Here is a 15,325-nt window from a genome sequence, read left to right as displayed (position 1 = left end):
GTCAAGGGCATGTACTTTGGTTGCGGGCATATCCCCAATAGGGGGTGTGCAAGAGGCAGCTGGTCGATGACTCTCTCTCATCGATGTTTCTAGCTCTCTATCTCTCTCCCTTCCTCTCAGTACAAAACCAATAAAATATATTTAAAAAAAAAACAAAAAAAAACACATGTTTTCGCCCAGCCAGCATGGCTCGGTAGTTGAGCATTGACCTATATAACCCAGGAGGTCAGGGTTCGACTGGTCAGGGCACATGCCTGGATAGCAGGCTCGATACCCATTGAGAGGCAGCCTATCGATAATTCTCTCTTATCACTGATGTCTGTCTGTCTGTCTCTCCTCCCTGTCTGAAGTCAATAAAAATATATTTTTAAAAATTATCAAAATGTGAGGCTATAAAATATGGATTCTGTGACTCACATATGAATATCAACTTCATTATTTGACAACAGCACATATTTGAACACAGACAAACAATTGTTTTGAGCACTAGAACAAGGTCGTGTTACATGAGTCTCCTTCAGGTCTCTCAGCTGTGCCGTTCATGGTGAGTGGAGCTGCACCATTGCAGAGTCAGCTTTAGGATTAAGCTGGGGTCTTTCCTGTTCTGGCGACTTATAGGTAGTTGGAATTTTTCCAGTTAGGATGGGTTGACTTCTATGCCAGGTGACCAGTGCCATTTTATTTATTTTATCTGGGACTGTTGTAATAATGAGTGCCCTAGATTAGTGTTCCAAAGACCAAGAACAAATTTAGTGTTCACTGAAGGTATAAATGGCGACTTTAAACACTTGGCCAGGATCAGGCTGGAAGAGGGCATGGCACGGTGGTTGCGTCTGCAGGGCCCTGGTGGCGATGAGAAGGAGCTGTGTGTCGGGAGCAGCAGTGGGGCCTTCGAAGGGGTGTCCGTGAGGAGCAGATGAGCTCGAGCTCCTGTTTCCCTTCGCTCCCTGGGCAATCCTCAGATCTGGAAAGAAAATGTAAAAATACCTGGAGACACTTCAGATACTAGCCTTCACTTTATTTTTTTATTTTTTTATTTTTTTTTTTTGTTGTTGTTGTTGTTCTGCTCAACTATGCATTCATTGGTTGATTCTTTTTTTTTTTTTTTAAATCAATCTTTATTGTTCATATTATTACAAAGGTTCCTCTTTTCTTCCCCCCTCCACCAGGTTCCCACCCCACCCTCTGCCCCCTCCCCATCCCCCATTGTCCTCATCCATAGGTGCACAGTTTATGTTCAGTCTCTTCCTCCCTCCCTTTCCCCGATAGTAAATCCCTTTTCAGATAGTAAATCTGTTACTTAGCATTTTCTCATATCAATAATACCTCCACATGCCCAATGATACACTTCACACAAAAGACATTTCCAAATAGGTCAACCAGCCTCATCCAGGCCCCACCCAAGGCACTCACAGATCAGCACCCCAGCGCTATACTAACTCAACACATCCAGATCTAAGCCTTCAGCACTTGATTCAGCAGACCCTCAAGTTCCCGCAAAAGTTTCCAGCCATGTCTGAGAGGCAGCTGTGGGCAGGTACAGGCGAGGAGCGAGCTGTTTCGGGCCTGGCTGCTCCGGGCCTGGCCTCTGTTGCTCTGGTTCGTTCCACAACCAGCTGCTCCGGGTCTGCTCACTGCCGCTCCCGACCTAGTTGCTCTGGACTTGGCTGTTGCTGCTACAGGCCTGGCCGCACCCGACCCTGCTGCTCTGGGACCGGTTGCTCCGGTCCCGGCCGCTCCGGGCCTGGCCGCTCCCAGCCTGACAGCCGCTGCTCCGGGCCTGGCCGCTCCCAGCCTGGCAGCTGCTGCTCCGGATCTGGCCGCTCCCAGCCTGGCAGCTGCTGCTCCGGGCCTGGCCGCACCAGACCCGGCTGCTCCGGGCCTGGCCGCTCCCAGCCTGGCAGCCGCTGCTCCTGGCCTGGCCGCACCCAACCCGGCTGCTCCGGGCCTGGCCGCTCCCAGCCTGGCAGCCGCTGCTCCGGGCCTGGCCGCACCAGACCCGGCTGCTCCGGGCCTGGCCGCTCCCAGCCTGGCAGCCGCTGCTCCGGGCCTGGCCGCACCAGACCCGGCTGCTCCGGGCCTGGCCGCTCCCAGCCTGGCAGCCGCTGCTCCGGGCCTGGCCGCACCAGACCCGGCTGCTCCGGGCCTGGCCGCTCCCAGCCTGGCAGCCGCTGCTCCGGGCCTGGCCGCACCAGACCCGGCTGCTCCGGGCCTGGCCGCTCCCAGCCTGGCAGCTGCTGCTCCGGATCTGGCCGCTCCCAGCCTGGCAGCCGCTGCTCCTGGCCTGGCCGCACCAGACCCGGCTGCTCCGGGCCTGGCCGCTCCCAGCCTGGCAGCCGCTGCTCCGGGCCTGGCCGCACCAGACCCGGCTGCTCCGGGCCTGGCCGCTCCCAGCCTGGCAGCCGCTGCTCCGGGCCTGGCCGCACCAGACCCGGCTGCTCCGGGCCTGGCCGCTCCCAGCCTGGCAGCTGCTGCTCCGGGCCTGGCCGCTCCCAACCTGGCAGCCGCTGCTCCTGGCCTGGCCGCACCAGACCCGGCTGCTCCGGGCCTGGCCGCTCCCAGCCTGGCAGTCGCTGCTCCGGGCTAGCCTTCACTTTAAATCACATCATGCAAATAACGGACTCCTCCCCGCCCCCCGCCCCCGGCCTTTCTGGGCTCTGTTAACCCAAAGGCAGCCTCCCTCACTCGCCTGCTCCTCGTGGTTTTTCAGCGCTGGAGTCAGTGTCCGTCACCACCGGGGACTCACGCAACCTGAAGCGAGTGGATGGGGTTTTGTTATTGCTTGTTTTTGTTCCGTTTGCCTGGATAAAATGTTGGATTTTTTTATTTATTGTTTCTGCTTTATTCAGAATGAAAGTCCTGCCCTAATGGAGCCTCCTGATAAGTGTGGCTGGTGTGCTCTCACAGGCATCATTCCCTCCTGATGCCCATCAGCAACCTGACAGATGCCGAGTAACAAGATTATTTAGCTGAAGTGATTTCAGGGAAACCCGGCTTGCGGTTTGGTGATGTCTTTGTCAAAGGCTCAGCCACACTAGACTGGACACCCACTCACTTATAGGCCATTTCCGTGGGATGGATCAGGAGGGAAATGCTTGCTCATTCTCATCTGTCACTAATTTGATTGTCTTAAGACACCACCCGTGGAAAAAACCCGGCAGATTCTGCTTACATTTCTAACCTACAGGACCCTGATTATTCATTTGCCCTTCATACTTTTCTCTCTTGTTGGGTGGGTTTTTTAAACCAAGTTGAAAGTTACCATTTTCCCTTGAAATATGCTTATGTTTAATATAACCTTCCCTGGATATGACTGTACATATAAACTGATAGGAAATTACAAGAATACGAAAGTTAAAATAGAACGTGGTTTCTGCTAAAGTTTAAAGAATTTTGTAGCCTGCTCACTTTATAGTAGGGCAGCTCATCCTAATGTTCTTCTGTGGTTTTAACCCTCTTGATTAGTAGCACGCATTCTTTAAAACTTTTAAGCAAAACGTTACTTACCCTTTCTCTGTTCCCAAGCAACCACGTTTGGTGTTCAGCTGGGCCTGCATACAAGTGCTTGGCCAGACATAGAGCTTCCTTTAGAAGTTCAGGTACCCAGCAGCCCCCCCCCCCCCCCAGCAGTTAGCTAGCCACCCCTCCAGGAGAGGAGGCAGGCCAGCCTCCTGCATGCTCACAGAGGAACGTTACCCCTGCTTCTCAGGCACGTTTTAGCTGAGGTGGAAGATCTGCGTTTAATCAACACGCAGACTTGTCCGGCGCCTTCAAATACTTGTCCGTGTTCAGTCATGGGATCGCCCTTGCAGAACTTGACAGAGATACTTTCGGGGCGTCAGGAAGCAGTCTGTGTAGGCCATTCATTTCTTCAGGTTCTCGGAGCTTCCCTTATTGAGGTGAATCACCAGGAAACAGTGTACCTCAGCTATATTATTTCCACTCTCAGCAGAAATGCCATTACTCAGGTAAGATTTAATATTGTGCCTTCAGCACATGGGAGAAAGCGGAACCATCTTTTGTTCCACCTAGTTGAAGACATTTATATTAAAAAAAAAAAAAAAAGTGTGTTTTTTACAACACAGAGCTGAAGACATTACTCAGTGTCTCTTATAGAGTGGCTTCCATAAAAAGTTTCTCCTTGTATTAATGCTAAGGGGAAAACTTGGCCTTGCGTGTTTTCTTTTTTGATAGAGTTAGGACTGTGTCATGCAACATCCCTCCCACTCTTTTCCTGCGCTGCGAGCAAAGCTGAATGCAGTGCTCTGTGGAAATGATGCCATATCTCTTCCATCATTCTGTTGTTTTTAATAATCAAATGCTCAATTGTATATTTGGTTTAATTTGGAAACTACTTACCATCCTTTTTGCAAGAATTAAACCAAATAAACTCTTGGCAAGGAAGGGATAATTGCCCATAATTTGAGTTTGTAGCGATTTGTCCCTTAAAGAAGCACTCTTCCATTACCTTGAAAATTTACTCATTCTGGACCAAACACCTCTCCGTATACTGTATCAATCTGTATAAATATATCTCCATGCTCTACCCAGTTAGCTCAGTAGTTAGAGCATCCACCCAGGATGTCGGAGGTTCCATTCCCACTCCAGGGAACACGCCTGGGTTGCAGGCTATATCCCCAGACCTCCTTGGGGCGCGTGTGGGAGGCAACCAATTGATGTGTTTCTTTCACATCAGTGTTTCTGACTCTCTTTCTCTCTTCCTTCCTTCCACACTCTCTGAGAAGCAATGGGAAAAAAATATATTTGGGTGAGGATTAAAAACAAAAAAATAAACATACCTGCCATGACATGATGTCTAGAGCCCAAGTGGATACTCATGGACTCCGTGGCTCAGAGCTGCCTTTCCATTTTCAGTGTAATGGGCCTGGCATGTTGACATGGGAGCCTGCTGTACTGAGGAGAGGTATCCATCAAGGAGACATTAAGGGGTCTGGGTTTTCTGCAGTGAGCCCTAACACACTCCGAACATTAAAGCACAAATGATGCTAAGGAAGGCTGCTTCTGTATTTATGTCAATGGGTTTCCATTCAGAGACTCACACAAAGCCCCTAACGAGTAAGTGTACTTAACGGCTCTCCTCTGCTAAAAGCTGTGCACTCTGGTTAGGTGTAATGTTTGTGTGCCTACCAGCTGCACATGTGATTGTGGTTTTTATGTGGCCGCTCCATTTCCCTTTCACCCTCCAGCTAAAAAATCGGCTCAATAAATATATTCACAGGACATTCTAAGTCTGAAAAGGGCTGCTGCCGATGGAAATAGAGTTCTGTAATCTTGACAGGAAGCAGAGCCCATACCCAGTAATCTGTTCACTCATGAATGACCTCAGCTGGGATGCAGCGCATTCAATTTTTTTTGTAGGTAAAACGGCATTAAAATTTTATGTACTAAGCTCTGAAGTAAATACGACAAAATGTTGCCATTTTAAAAGTTCTGGATGGTAGGTCATGTGTATTTGTTTTATTACTCTCCACTTTTCTGTAGGCTGAAATGCTTTTCATGATTTTTCCAAAGTACTGGTGTGAAAAAAGAAATCCGTTTGTTTAGGCCGGAGAGGGGGGTAGAGAGAGGGCGAGGGAACAGCCGTGCCCTGTACCTGGGGATTTACGAGAGGTTTCTGTGAAAGAAAAAAATCCCTTAACTTAGTTTGGATTATTTCCAGATGGAAAGTATTCTTTGTAGACAGTAAAGGCAGTTACTTATGATAATAATTTTGCATGTGATCTGTTCATTGGTGTCACAACATTTTAGAGTGTCAATCTCTGTATGCAGGGCTCTGCCCACGCACCTCTAATTTAGGCATCAGCTGTGTGACTCAGATGCAGCCAGCCTGCTCCCTGCAGGTTACCATCTGAAGGGTCCCTCTGGCTGCCCGGTGGGATGCAGCGGGTCCTTAGCCTGAGGTTTTAGCTGTAGAAGAGCCTGCAGACAACCAGTGTGGAGGGTCAGATTACTGAAGATATGTCAGAATACCTTCTTGGAAGAAAACATTGCATGTGGGTGCATACATGCACATACGTATGTTATTTCCCTCTTTTTTTTTTTTTTTTTTTTTTTTTTTTTTTTTTATTCTTAAAGGGGACAGGAGGACTTCCTGATCTATATGACCTTGGTCTTGGGCTGTGTGATACTGCATGGCTCATTATAGATGAGAATTCTGGATGCTACCAACTTTTAATTCCTGGGTCATGGGCATATTTCTGAACATCTGGAAATACAAGGCCGAAAGGAATGTTCACTTTCATTTTTTAGGAGGCTTACTGGTCCCAAAGTCTCTTTTGAGGCAAGTCAAATGCAAGGGGGCGGGAGGTAGGTATATGGTTCAGTATTCATACACTCTTGGAGCATATGGCTCATGGCAGGTGGAGATATACACACGTCTAGGGGAGCTTCCGTTTCAGACAGGGCTTTGGAACATGGGGCCAGTGGGCACAGAGTGGCTCTCAGCCGCTGTTTCTGCCACCACCTCGGTTATGGGCGATACATTCTCATCTGCACATCTCTCACTGCATGTGCTTCTCAACCAGGGGCAGACGTGTCACTGGGCAGGGGACGGGGAGGTGGTTGAATTCTTTCTGCCTGCACTTTGGGAACCACCAATGGAGAATGGAAAGCAGTCATCCAGAAGTCTTCATCCCACGTTTGGGTGCCATCTCTGCCATTAACGGCTCCTGGGATAGGCCCGACACCTGGCAGGTGATCAGCAGGTGTTTATGAAGTGTGGCCTGAGTTAATCGGCTGTGTGATCGTGAGCACGCCACTTAGTCTCTGGCTTCGGTTTTCTCGCCTGCAGAATGAGGCGAATGGCGTGGGCGACTTCTGGGGCCCCTGCCAGTTGTGAAATTTTATGATTCCGTGATTGGACCTTTACTACCTCCAAGGAGATTGATCTGACAGGAATGTTAAGGGTGAATGAAGTGAGGGAGAAAATGCCTCTTTGTCTGAATTAATCTGATATTTCTTTCTTGAGGACTGTTTTTAAGAATTTATTTAACATGAGGTTTTCCTGGTAGTTTTCCCTATGTCAGCTGTCATTCTCTGGGTAGATGGTAAACTCTTTAAAGGACTAGAGTCATAACTTCCCCCCTGCTTCTGTGCCTCAGAATAAAAGGCACCGTCATGCCAAACAGCAATGCGGGGTCCACACAGTGTTCACACAGCTCATCTCACTCATGAGGGAAGCTTTGCCTCCCCTCTTTCCTGCAGGGGACAGTGAAGATGAGGGGTGAAGGGCTGAACTGCAGCTGAGCCCAGCTGTCTAGTCTCCAGGGGAGGACCTCCAGTTTTGAGGCAGTCTGTTTGCCTGACTTCAAGACTCGGGTCTAGGAAAGCCCAGAGGGGAGCAGAGAGACTGTGACATAGCAGCCACCACCCTGGCCATGGAATCTGCTTTTTTTCTGTTTCAAATTCTTCTGTTTCTGGCCTTAGGTGATAGGCACCCTTCAGCTCATTCTATTGGAACCATTTTTCACATCTTATTAAGTCCAACAGTTTTCTTCCTGGGCTACAGCACATTCTTCTGTCAAAGATTACCCTGGTGCTCTGGAATGTTGGGCTCAGTGGTTGGTGTGTCAGCCAGCACACTGAGCAGTGGCAGGTTCGATTCCCAGTCAAAGGCATGTACCTGGATTGCAGGTTTGATCCCTGGCCCCGGTCAGAGTACATGTCGGAGGCAACAAATTGATGTGTCCTTCACATCCATGTTTTTCTCTTCCTCTCCCCCCCCCCACTTCTTTCTGCTCTCTCTAAAAATCAATGGGAAAAATGTCCTTGGGTGAAGAGTAACAACAACAAAGAAAACAGATTACCCTAAATAATAGGCCCCTCAATAGGCCCTTTTTCTTTGTGCTATACATTTCTAACTTCTCTGTGTGTGCGTGGGTGGGGTCCGTGATTGTGAATAAAATACCCTCTGTTCATTAAGTCACTTTCTCTCTCTTTGGCAGATAATAGTGACCAGTCCTTGGTCAGTAGTGAGTTTCAGGGAAATCAATGATTTGAGAAATCTTAAGGGGGTATAACCACAGGTCATGCTAGATGGATGTTACCACTATTTACCGCCACAAGGAGCAGAGAGAGAAGTTAATTTGATAGGAAAAATGATGCATTCCTTTTGGGTATGTCGTTTTCTGGTGTCTGTTCAGACTTTGCGTGAAGCATTGATCTCCTCTGTGAGGGCAACCAGGCGTTAGAGGGCTAGTTTTACAGTGTTCTATTGTACCTTTTGATTTTTAAAACATGTATTTGTAGCTCCTATTTAAAAATTTTTTCTTGCCTCAGCCCTGTAGGTATTTGCATTCGTGATGCAGCATATTCATACAATGAGAAATGAGGGGTTGAGCCTTTCCAAATTTAAGAGTTTGGGTTTTGTTTTCTGTTGTTGTTATTGTTTGCTTTTGGTGTGTGTGTGTGTGTGTGTGTGTGTGTGTGTGTGTGTGTGTGTGTTGTTTTTGTTAAGATTTAAAGGGTTTTTAATAAAAGTTACCAAAGGTGGCCTGGGTCTTGAGGCTATCACTCTCAAGTTTTTAATGTTTCTTCTATAATTACACAGACTTAGTTTCTGGTCTTAAATCATCATACCTATTTTTGGCTTCCCTGAAATCAAGGGTACCCTGTGCCATATCAATTAAAGTAAAAGTACGTTCAATTAAAGGTGTTAAGTATGAGTCTGAAAAGATTAATTCTTCATAAAAGGATGACCTTCAGTAGTTAGATCCAATTAGGCATTTTTCCAACTATATTTCATCCTGATGGGGCTAGTCAATTACGCACAATCAATCACTGTGATCTTTTCAAAGATGGGTGTTTTAGGTTCAGAGTTATAAAAGAATAACTTGACTAGGCAACCTCTATACCTGGAGCTACAGATGTAGATAAGAGATCGTGGGTGTTGGATACTACTTAGTGGTATTAACATTGAAAGAATCAGGATATTCTAAGTACAGTTCTTACACCTGTCTTCTTATGGCCAAAGTAATATTTTCTTATGAACAAAATAATTTAGACTGATCAAAGGATAGAGAAGAAAGGAATAATGACATAAATTAGCATCAAACCAAATTCCTTTTCATCTTTTTATTCTGTCATTTCAGTATGAAATCACTCTAAACACTTGCTTTCCTGTGACCCCTTTTTCTTATTGGGTAGTTAGTTCTAATTCAGTCTTTGCTGATATACAGTATACAAAACCCAGGCTATTAGAGAAATGAATGCTTGCTGATATTTTTATGGTAGCCTAAAGTCTTGGTGGATATTTTTTCTCAAAAACAAAAGCAATTGAGCATTTCTATATGTACAAGGTATTTTCAATGTAGAATTCTTGGTCCTCACTCTGCCACTCATTAAATTTTTATACTCAGTAACGCCTTAAACATACCTGAAAACTGGAAAACAAATAATTTCTGATTTGTGTGTCTCAAAGGTTGATTGTTGGATAAAGTGAGATTTGATTCATGAGGTTTGATGAGTGTTTCTCAGAGTGGGGTCACAGGACTACCCTGAGGGTTCTGGAGATCCTTTGAACGAACCCAGGAGGGCAAAACCATTTTTATAATGTTAAGAAATTATCTGCCCTTGTCACTCTCATTCTTTCTCACTTGTACAGTGAAACTTCTCAGTGGCTGGCTGCATGCTATGTGATATTGCAAATGTAAGACCCAGCTGTCTTAAGCCAGACATGACAGAGGTTTATAAAGTAGAAAACAATGCACTCTTTTTACCGATTTGTTTTTCTTTTAGAAAGCAATTTTCATAAAAATGTTTTTCATTAACATGTGATGAGTTAATGCCATTTTCAAATAAAGCAATACGTATTTTAAATTTTATCAGTTACAATTTCCAATACACTAGATCTTGATATATATATCATCAACATAAACAAAAGCTCCTTAGGGGTCTTTAATACTTCTTAAAAATGGAAAGAGCTTCTAAGACAAAAGTTTGAGAACTGCTGATATATATGGAAGCATCATGTGAATGGGTGGTGGCGTCAGTAGTTTATTAAGAAAATCCAGGCTGTGTAAACAATCTAACATGTAAACGGCTTTCCCACTGCCCACACTGATGCTCATGGCACATGCCACCTCCAGGGTGGGGCTGCTTATACCAGGGTACCACATGCTCTCTGAGCCATCTACAGTAGTCTGCAATTTCCTGGGTCCGTTGTGTGTCTATTTTTTATTATTTTTATTTTTTTTATTTTTAGAGAGTTCTAAGTTCTCAGTGTTCAGATTCTCAGGAGTCCCTAAAGGAAGCACAGCTGGCCCTGGCCGGGGTAGTTCAGTGGTTAAAGTGTCACGTGCTGAAAGGTTGCGGGTTCTTTTCCTGGTCACGGACATGTACCTGGGTTGTAGGTTCGATCCCTGGCCCCAGTCCAGATGCCTGCAGGAGGCAACCATCAATGTGTCTCTTTACATTGGTATTTCTCTCTCCCTTCCCTCTCTCCTTTTCTTCCACTTTCTCTAAAAATCATTAATAAACATATCCCTGGGTGAGGATTAATAACAACAAAAAGGACAGCTGTAGGAATTTCTGCTTTCCCCTAGTCCCATTCTCTGAGTGGAGTAGGCAAAGTTAAAATTGGGGACGCCTGAGGGGAGGTGCAAAGTTGTTCGATGTTCTTGTCTGTGGCCTGCGCTTGGCCATCCCTTGATTTTGTTGACTCTTTCCTTCTCTCCTGGTGGAAAGGTGTGAGACCTGGGCCAGCTTCTCCAGGCACTGGGGCGAAGGGCTTTCTCTCCATCTGTGCTAGACCAGGGAGGCCTCTGCTGTCTTTCTGGGCCTCTTTGCATTAGTTCAGCAGGATACGGACCAGAAACGGCCCAGAGACTGGCTGGTGACATCATGATCTGAGCACTGTTCATAGAGACCAGGAGATAGGACCCAGAGCTTTAGAGGACCACAGCTGGATTGCTTAAGCAAGATTTGATCACACTTGGGGCACAGGACGGTCAATGTTTAGGGATAAGTATTCAAGCTATTTCTGTCTCTGTCTCACACCCTTGATGGCTGAGCAAGTAAGTAGTTGAGTGCTTACAAACTACTTCATATTTTTACTGCAGTTTTTTAAGGTGTTTTTATTAACTTTAGCATCTGTTGCGTTAGTCATAATCTCATAAAATTTTAAAACCATTCTAATTATTGCTCACTGTGGCTTATTGTCATTTGAAATTAATATAAATGGAAAACTCATATTTATTTACTTGTTTCATATTTACCCAGTGTAACGTAATTTTTTGATTGAATATATATAGGGTGGGGCAAAAGTAGGCTTACAGTTATTTGTGTAGAAAATAATACAATAATAAATAATAATAAAAGAATAAACTCTGTTTCATGAACTCATAACTGTAAACCTTTTATTCCACTCTGTATGTTTATATTATAGTTTATGTATTTTATATTTACTTAAATAGGGTTTTATATATTCAGTGGGTAATTTCACAATTCAGGTCCCCTCTATTTAGATTAAAAAAATGTAGCCACAGAATATGTATCTTACTCTGGGCATTTTGTTATATGATTTAATGTATAGTGCTGTCATGAACTTCAGTGCCATACCTATCTTGTCTGTTTTACTTTTTAGAAAGTTGATAAATACTATTTTCTCAGAAAAATATGATATGTATTGAATATCATTCTAAACTAAAAGTTTCTGAAATTTTCTATTATGAAATATATCTAAGGTTACTAATTTAGTGTAGATTTATTAAATGAATGTTTTATTTTTGGAATTTTGTGATCTGAGTGGGTTTTTATAAGGTAAATTCAACCAATTAAACAAATATATTCCTTTATTATTGTCATAACTATCACTTTCAGTTAAGGAAGTATTTAGAGGTAACCTGAGACTGTAAAATGCTATCTTCATGTTAGTAGCATCTTGTAAAAATTGAAATACATTTACTTTGATTAAACTCTACTCATTAGATTTTAATGTGATCTATGTTATTTATTTCAGAAATTCCAGAAAGGAACTTAATGATATACGATTTGAGTTTACTCCAGGAAGAGGTGAGTTTTAATTGAAATTATTATCTTATTGCTGCAAAGAACGTTTAAAATTAATTATGAGCACATGTTTATAATTGCTAATCAAAAATGCTTTCTCTAAAAACAAAGGAAGGAATGAGCAAGGGAAGGAAAAAAAGAAAGCCTTATGATAATTGTAGGAAATCCAAATGGAACCACTATTTTTTTATATTAAATTAATTGGAGTGACATTGATCCACATGAACATATACCAGTAGGTTTCAAGTGTGGGTTTCTATGTTATTTCCTGAACCACTATTGACTACAAAGGATACTTTTATGAGAGCATTGAGGATCATATAGCAGTTCCGATGAGGGTTGACAGCAAATAGTGATACCATGCTGGGCCTCTGTGCTCAGTTCAGACTGCACAAAGCCTGTGTCTGTGGCCTCTGTTTGTTCAGCAGGAATGATGCCCTTCTTGCAGCTGAACACAGTTTCAGTATTTTAAATAGTTATTTAAAAGCTAAACTGGTTGCTTTTTCAGCTCCTGGATGCCTGGAAGTCATAGCACCATGGCATATTTCTTGGTATCTCTATCACCTGGCAAAAGATGATTTGGGTAATAAATGGATAAGTAACATATATGAACTTCAGAGACCACAAGACTAGTTGTTTAACAAAAACTGCTACTTCCACTGTTTGGTGTATAACCAAAACAATCTAGAGAAGTGAAAATAGGTTTCAAATGCTAAAACTGAACTGTTAATTCCTGACCTGTGGTTTCACATTTTTATGAACATGAAAACAGCTTTAGTGTCTATATTGAATATCTTTCTAAAAAACATTAGTCTCCTACATTTGAGTGTATTATGATAGAGTGTCCCCAGAAATGAATACACACTTTGAATAATTATAAAGGCAGTGTTTATTAAAATACATTTCATTTTCAAAATTGAGCTATCAGCTTTAAAGTATGTATACATTTTTGGGAACACATTGTATGTAAGCTAATGATATTGTTTTTATTCTGTGTATTAGATCTCCATGTAAACTGTGATTGATTAATAAAATAAAGAGTGTTTGGTAAAATTTTGCAAACCCAGAACTAAAAGACTTGATTTTTCTTTAATTTTGAGGGATGACATTAGTTAACTGTTTGACTTCTTTGCTATTGTCACTTATAAGGAAACACAAACTCAAATGCTTATAGAACCCAAAATGAATGGTGGGACCTTCAGGAAACTAGTTTTGTCTAAATACATTCATGTTCAGCCTGGCCAGCATGGTCAGTGGTCGAGCATTGACTTGTGAACCAGGAGATCACAGTTAGATTTCCCGTCAAGGCATATGCCCAGGTTGTGGGCTCAGTCCCCAGTAGGGTGCGTGCAGGAGGCAGCCAATCAGTGATTCTCTCTCATCATTGATGTTTTTATCCCTCCCTTTCTCTCTGAAATAAATAAAAATATACTTTAAAGAAATTAATACATTCAAGTTCAGATTTTAAAAACACTGCCAACAAACAAAATATGTTCCTGGGCCGCACACGGTCTGGACTCGCTGGCTCTGACTTCTGGTCCATGGAAGCACAGAGACCTAATGATTCCCTTCATGCTGGAATTAAAATAACGTTTGAAGCACCTTTTACAAAATAATGTAACTAGGGCCCTAAAGAATTTGCTCATTGATCTCTCTGGGAACATCCATCTTTGACAATTTTAAGATTCAGCCTGTGAAGTTGTATGGTGCCGGTTCTGTTATCAAAAAAGCTATTTTGTTATAAAAATATTGACCAGTCAATACATTGATAAAAGCTAGTAATTTCATAATCAATGTTTCAAATACAGTAGGTAAAAGAACAGATTCTTATTTTAAGGTTTTTGTTTTTTTTCTTTCCAACTGATTGTTTTAAATCTAAGATGGCAATCAAAATCGATTTTAATTTAAAGAGCTAACAAAGAAATGAATTTCTGAGTGGAGGATGTTTGCCGATCAGACAGCCCTATCAGCACTACCTGGCTTTGTGTGCTGCTGTTGGCAGCCTCGTTTGTCATAGTTAGATCAAGAGTCTTGGCTTTTATTGCCCAGACAGAAACCATAGTGTTGGCTTCTAGATGATGACTGACCTTCCCTGGGCAGAGAGCACAGGCCCTTTAGTAACGGAAACACGGTGGATATATCTCTGTACCTCTTATTGCTGATGCTGCCTGCGTTTCAGACATTGTCTGCACTACCTCTGTGCGTGCACATGGCAGGTGTACTACGTGCTGTATACACACATAGATGTGTACCTATGAAAACCAGAGCATACGTGTTTGGTTAACTTGTTTACACATCCGGAATGTTAAGCAGCTTAAACATAAATTACCATTTACCTTCACGTTTCTATTCTAAACTATTACTGATATATTATTTATGTGCATACAAAAATAACAGCTTAATGGCTCACACACACAAATGTGGAACATTTCCATTTTTGGCCAACCAGCACGATCTGCTAGCTATTTTATTTTTATTTTTATTTAAATATATTTTATTGATATTTTACAGAGACAAAGGGAGAGGGAGAGAGAGTTAGAAACATTGATGAGAGAGAAACATTGATCAGCTGCCTCTGCACACCACCTACTGGGGATGTGCCTGCAACCAAGGTACATGCCCTTGACTGGAATCGAACCTGGGACCCTTGAGTCCACAGGCTGATGCTCTATCTACTGAGCAAAACCGGTTAGGGCATCTGCTAGCTATTTTAATAAGACTCATTTGGTACCCAGGAGTCCTGAAACTAGTAGATAATGCTGTACACTTGAACTGCTTGTAAATGCCATTTGCTAGCCCTCAATGTGGCTTTGTTTGTTCCCATTTTTAACTACATTCTGTGATCATAGCTCCTTCCTCAAGTATAAAGTCTTATACTTTAGAGATGATGGTAACACATTCAGATGCCTTAGCAGATGACCAGTCAATCTATAATAATAAAAGTGTAATATGCAAATCAGTTGAACAGCCGAAAAGCAGAACGACCATCAGGACGACCTTCCTGACAAAGCCAGAACTGGGAGGACTGAGGCAGCCGAGGCTGTGAAGGCCTACTCTTGCATGAATGTCATGCATCGGGCCTCTAGTAGAAATATAATGACTGCCTGCTGTGTGCCCTAGCATGCCCTTTAATCCAATAGGCTTCTTTTCCTGGAGTTCCTGGGGGGCATCCAGGGAGCTGGAGATGGTGAGGCACCTGTTCCACCAGCTTCGTAAAGCCGAGTCCCCTTCAGAGGGGAGCCTTTCGCTGGCTGCTCTGCCCCATGTTTTATGGAAGGGGATCATTTTATTCCTAAAA

At 43.5% G+C, this 15,325-nt stretch overlaps 1 protein-coding gene across 1 annotated transcript in view; it reads left to right on the top strand.

Annotated features, from left to right (window-relative positions):
* Positions 1-15,325, top strand: part of STK39 (serine/threonine kinase 39) — a 252,613-nt gene that overhangs the window by 189,730 nt on the left and 47,558 nt on the right. The window contains exon 15 of the mRNA XM_084892329.1: positions 11,978-12,030. Within this exon, the coding sequence (XP_084748455.1) occupies positions 11,978-12,030 (53 nt within the window). The remainder of the gene's footprint in view (positions 1-11,977; positions 12,031-15,325) is intronic.

Source organism: Pipistrellus hanaki (assembly GCF_964339955.1).
Source record: "Pipistrellus hanaki genome assembly, chromosome: 8".
In the NCBI taxonomy this organism is placed as follows: Eukaryota; Metazoa; Chordata; class Mammalia; order Chiroptera; family Vespertilionidae; genus Pipistrellus; species Pipistrellus hanaki.
This window is presented reverse-complemented; position numbering and strand designations above follow the sequence as displayed.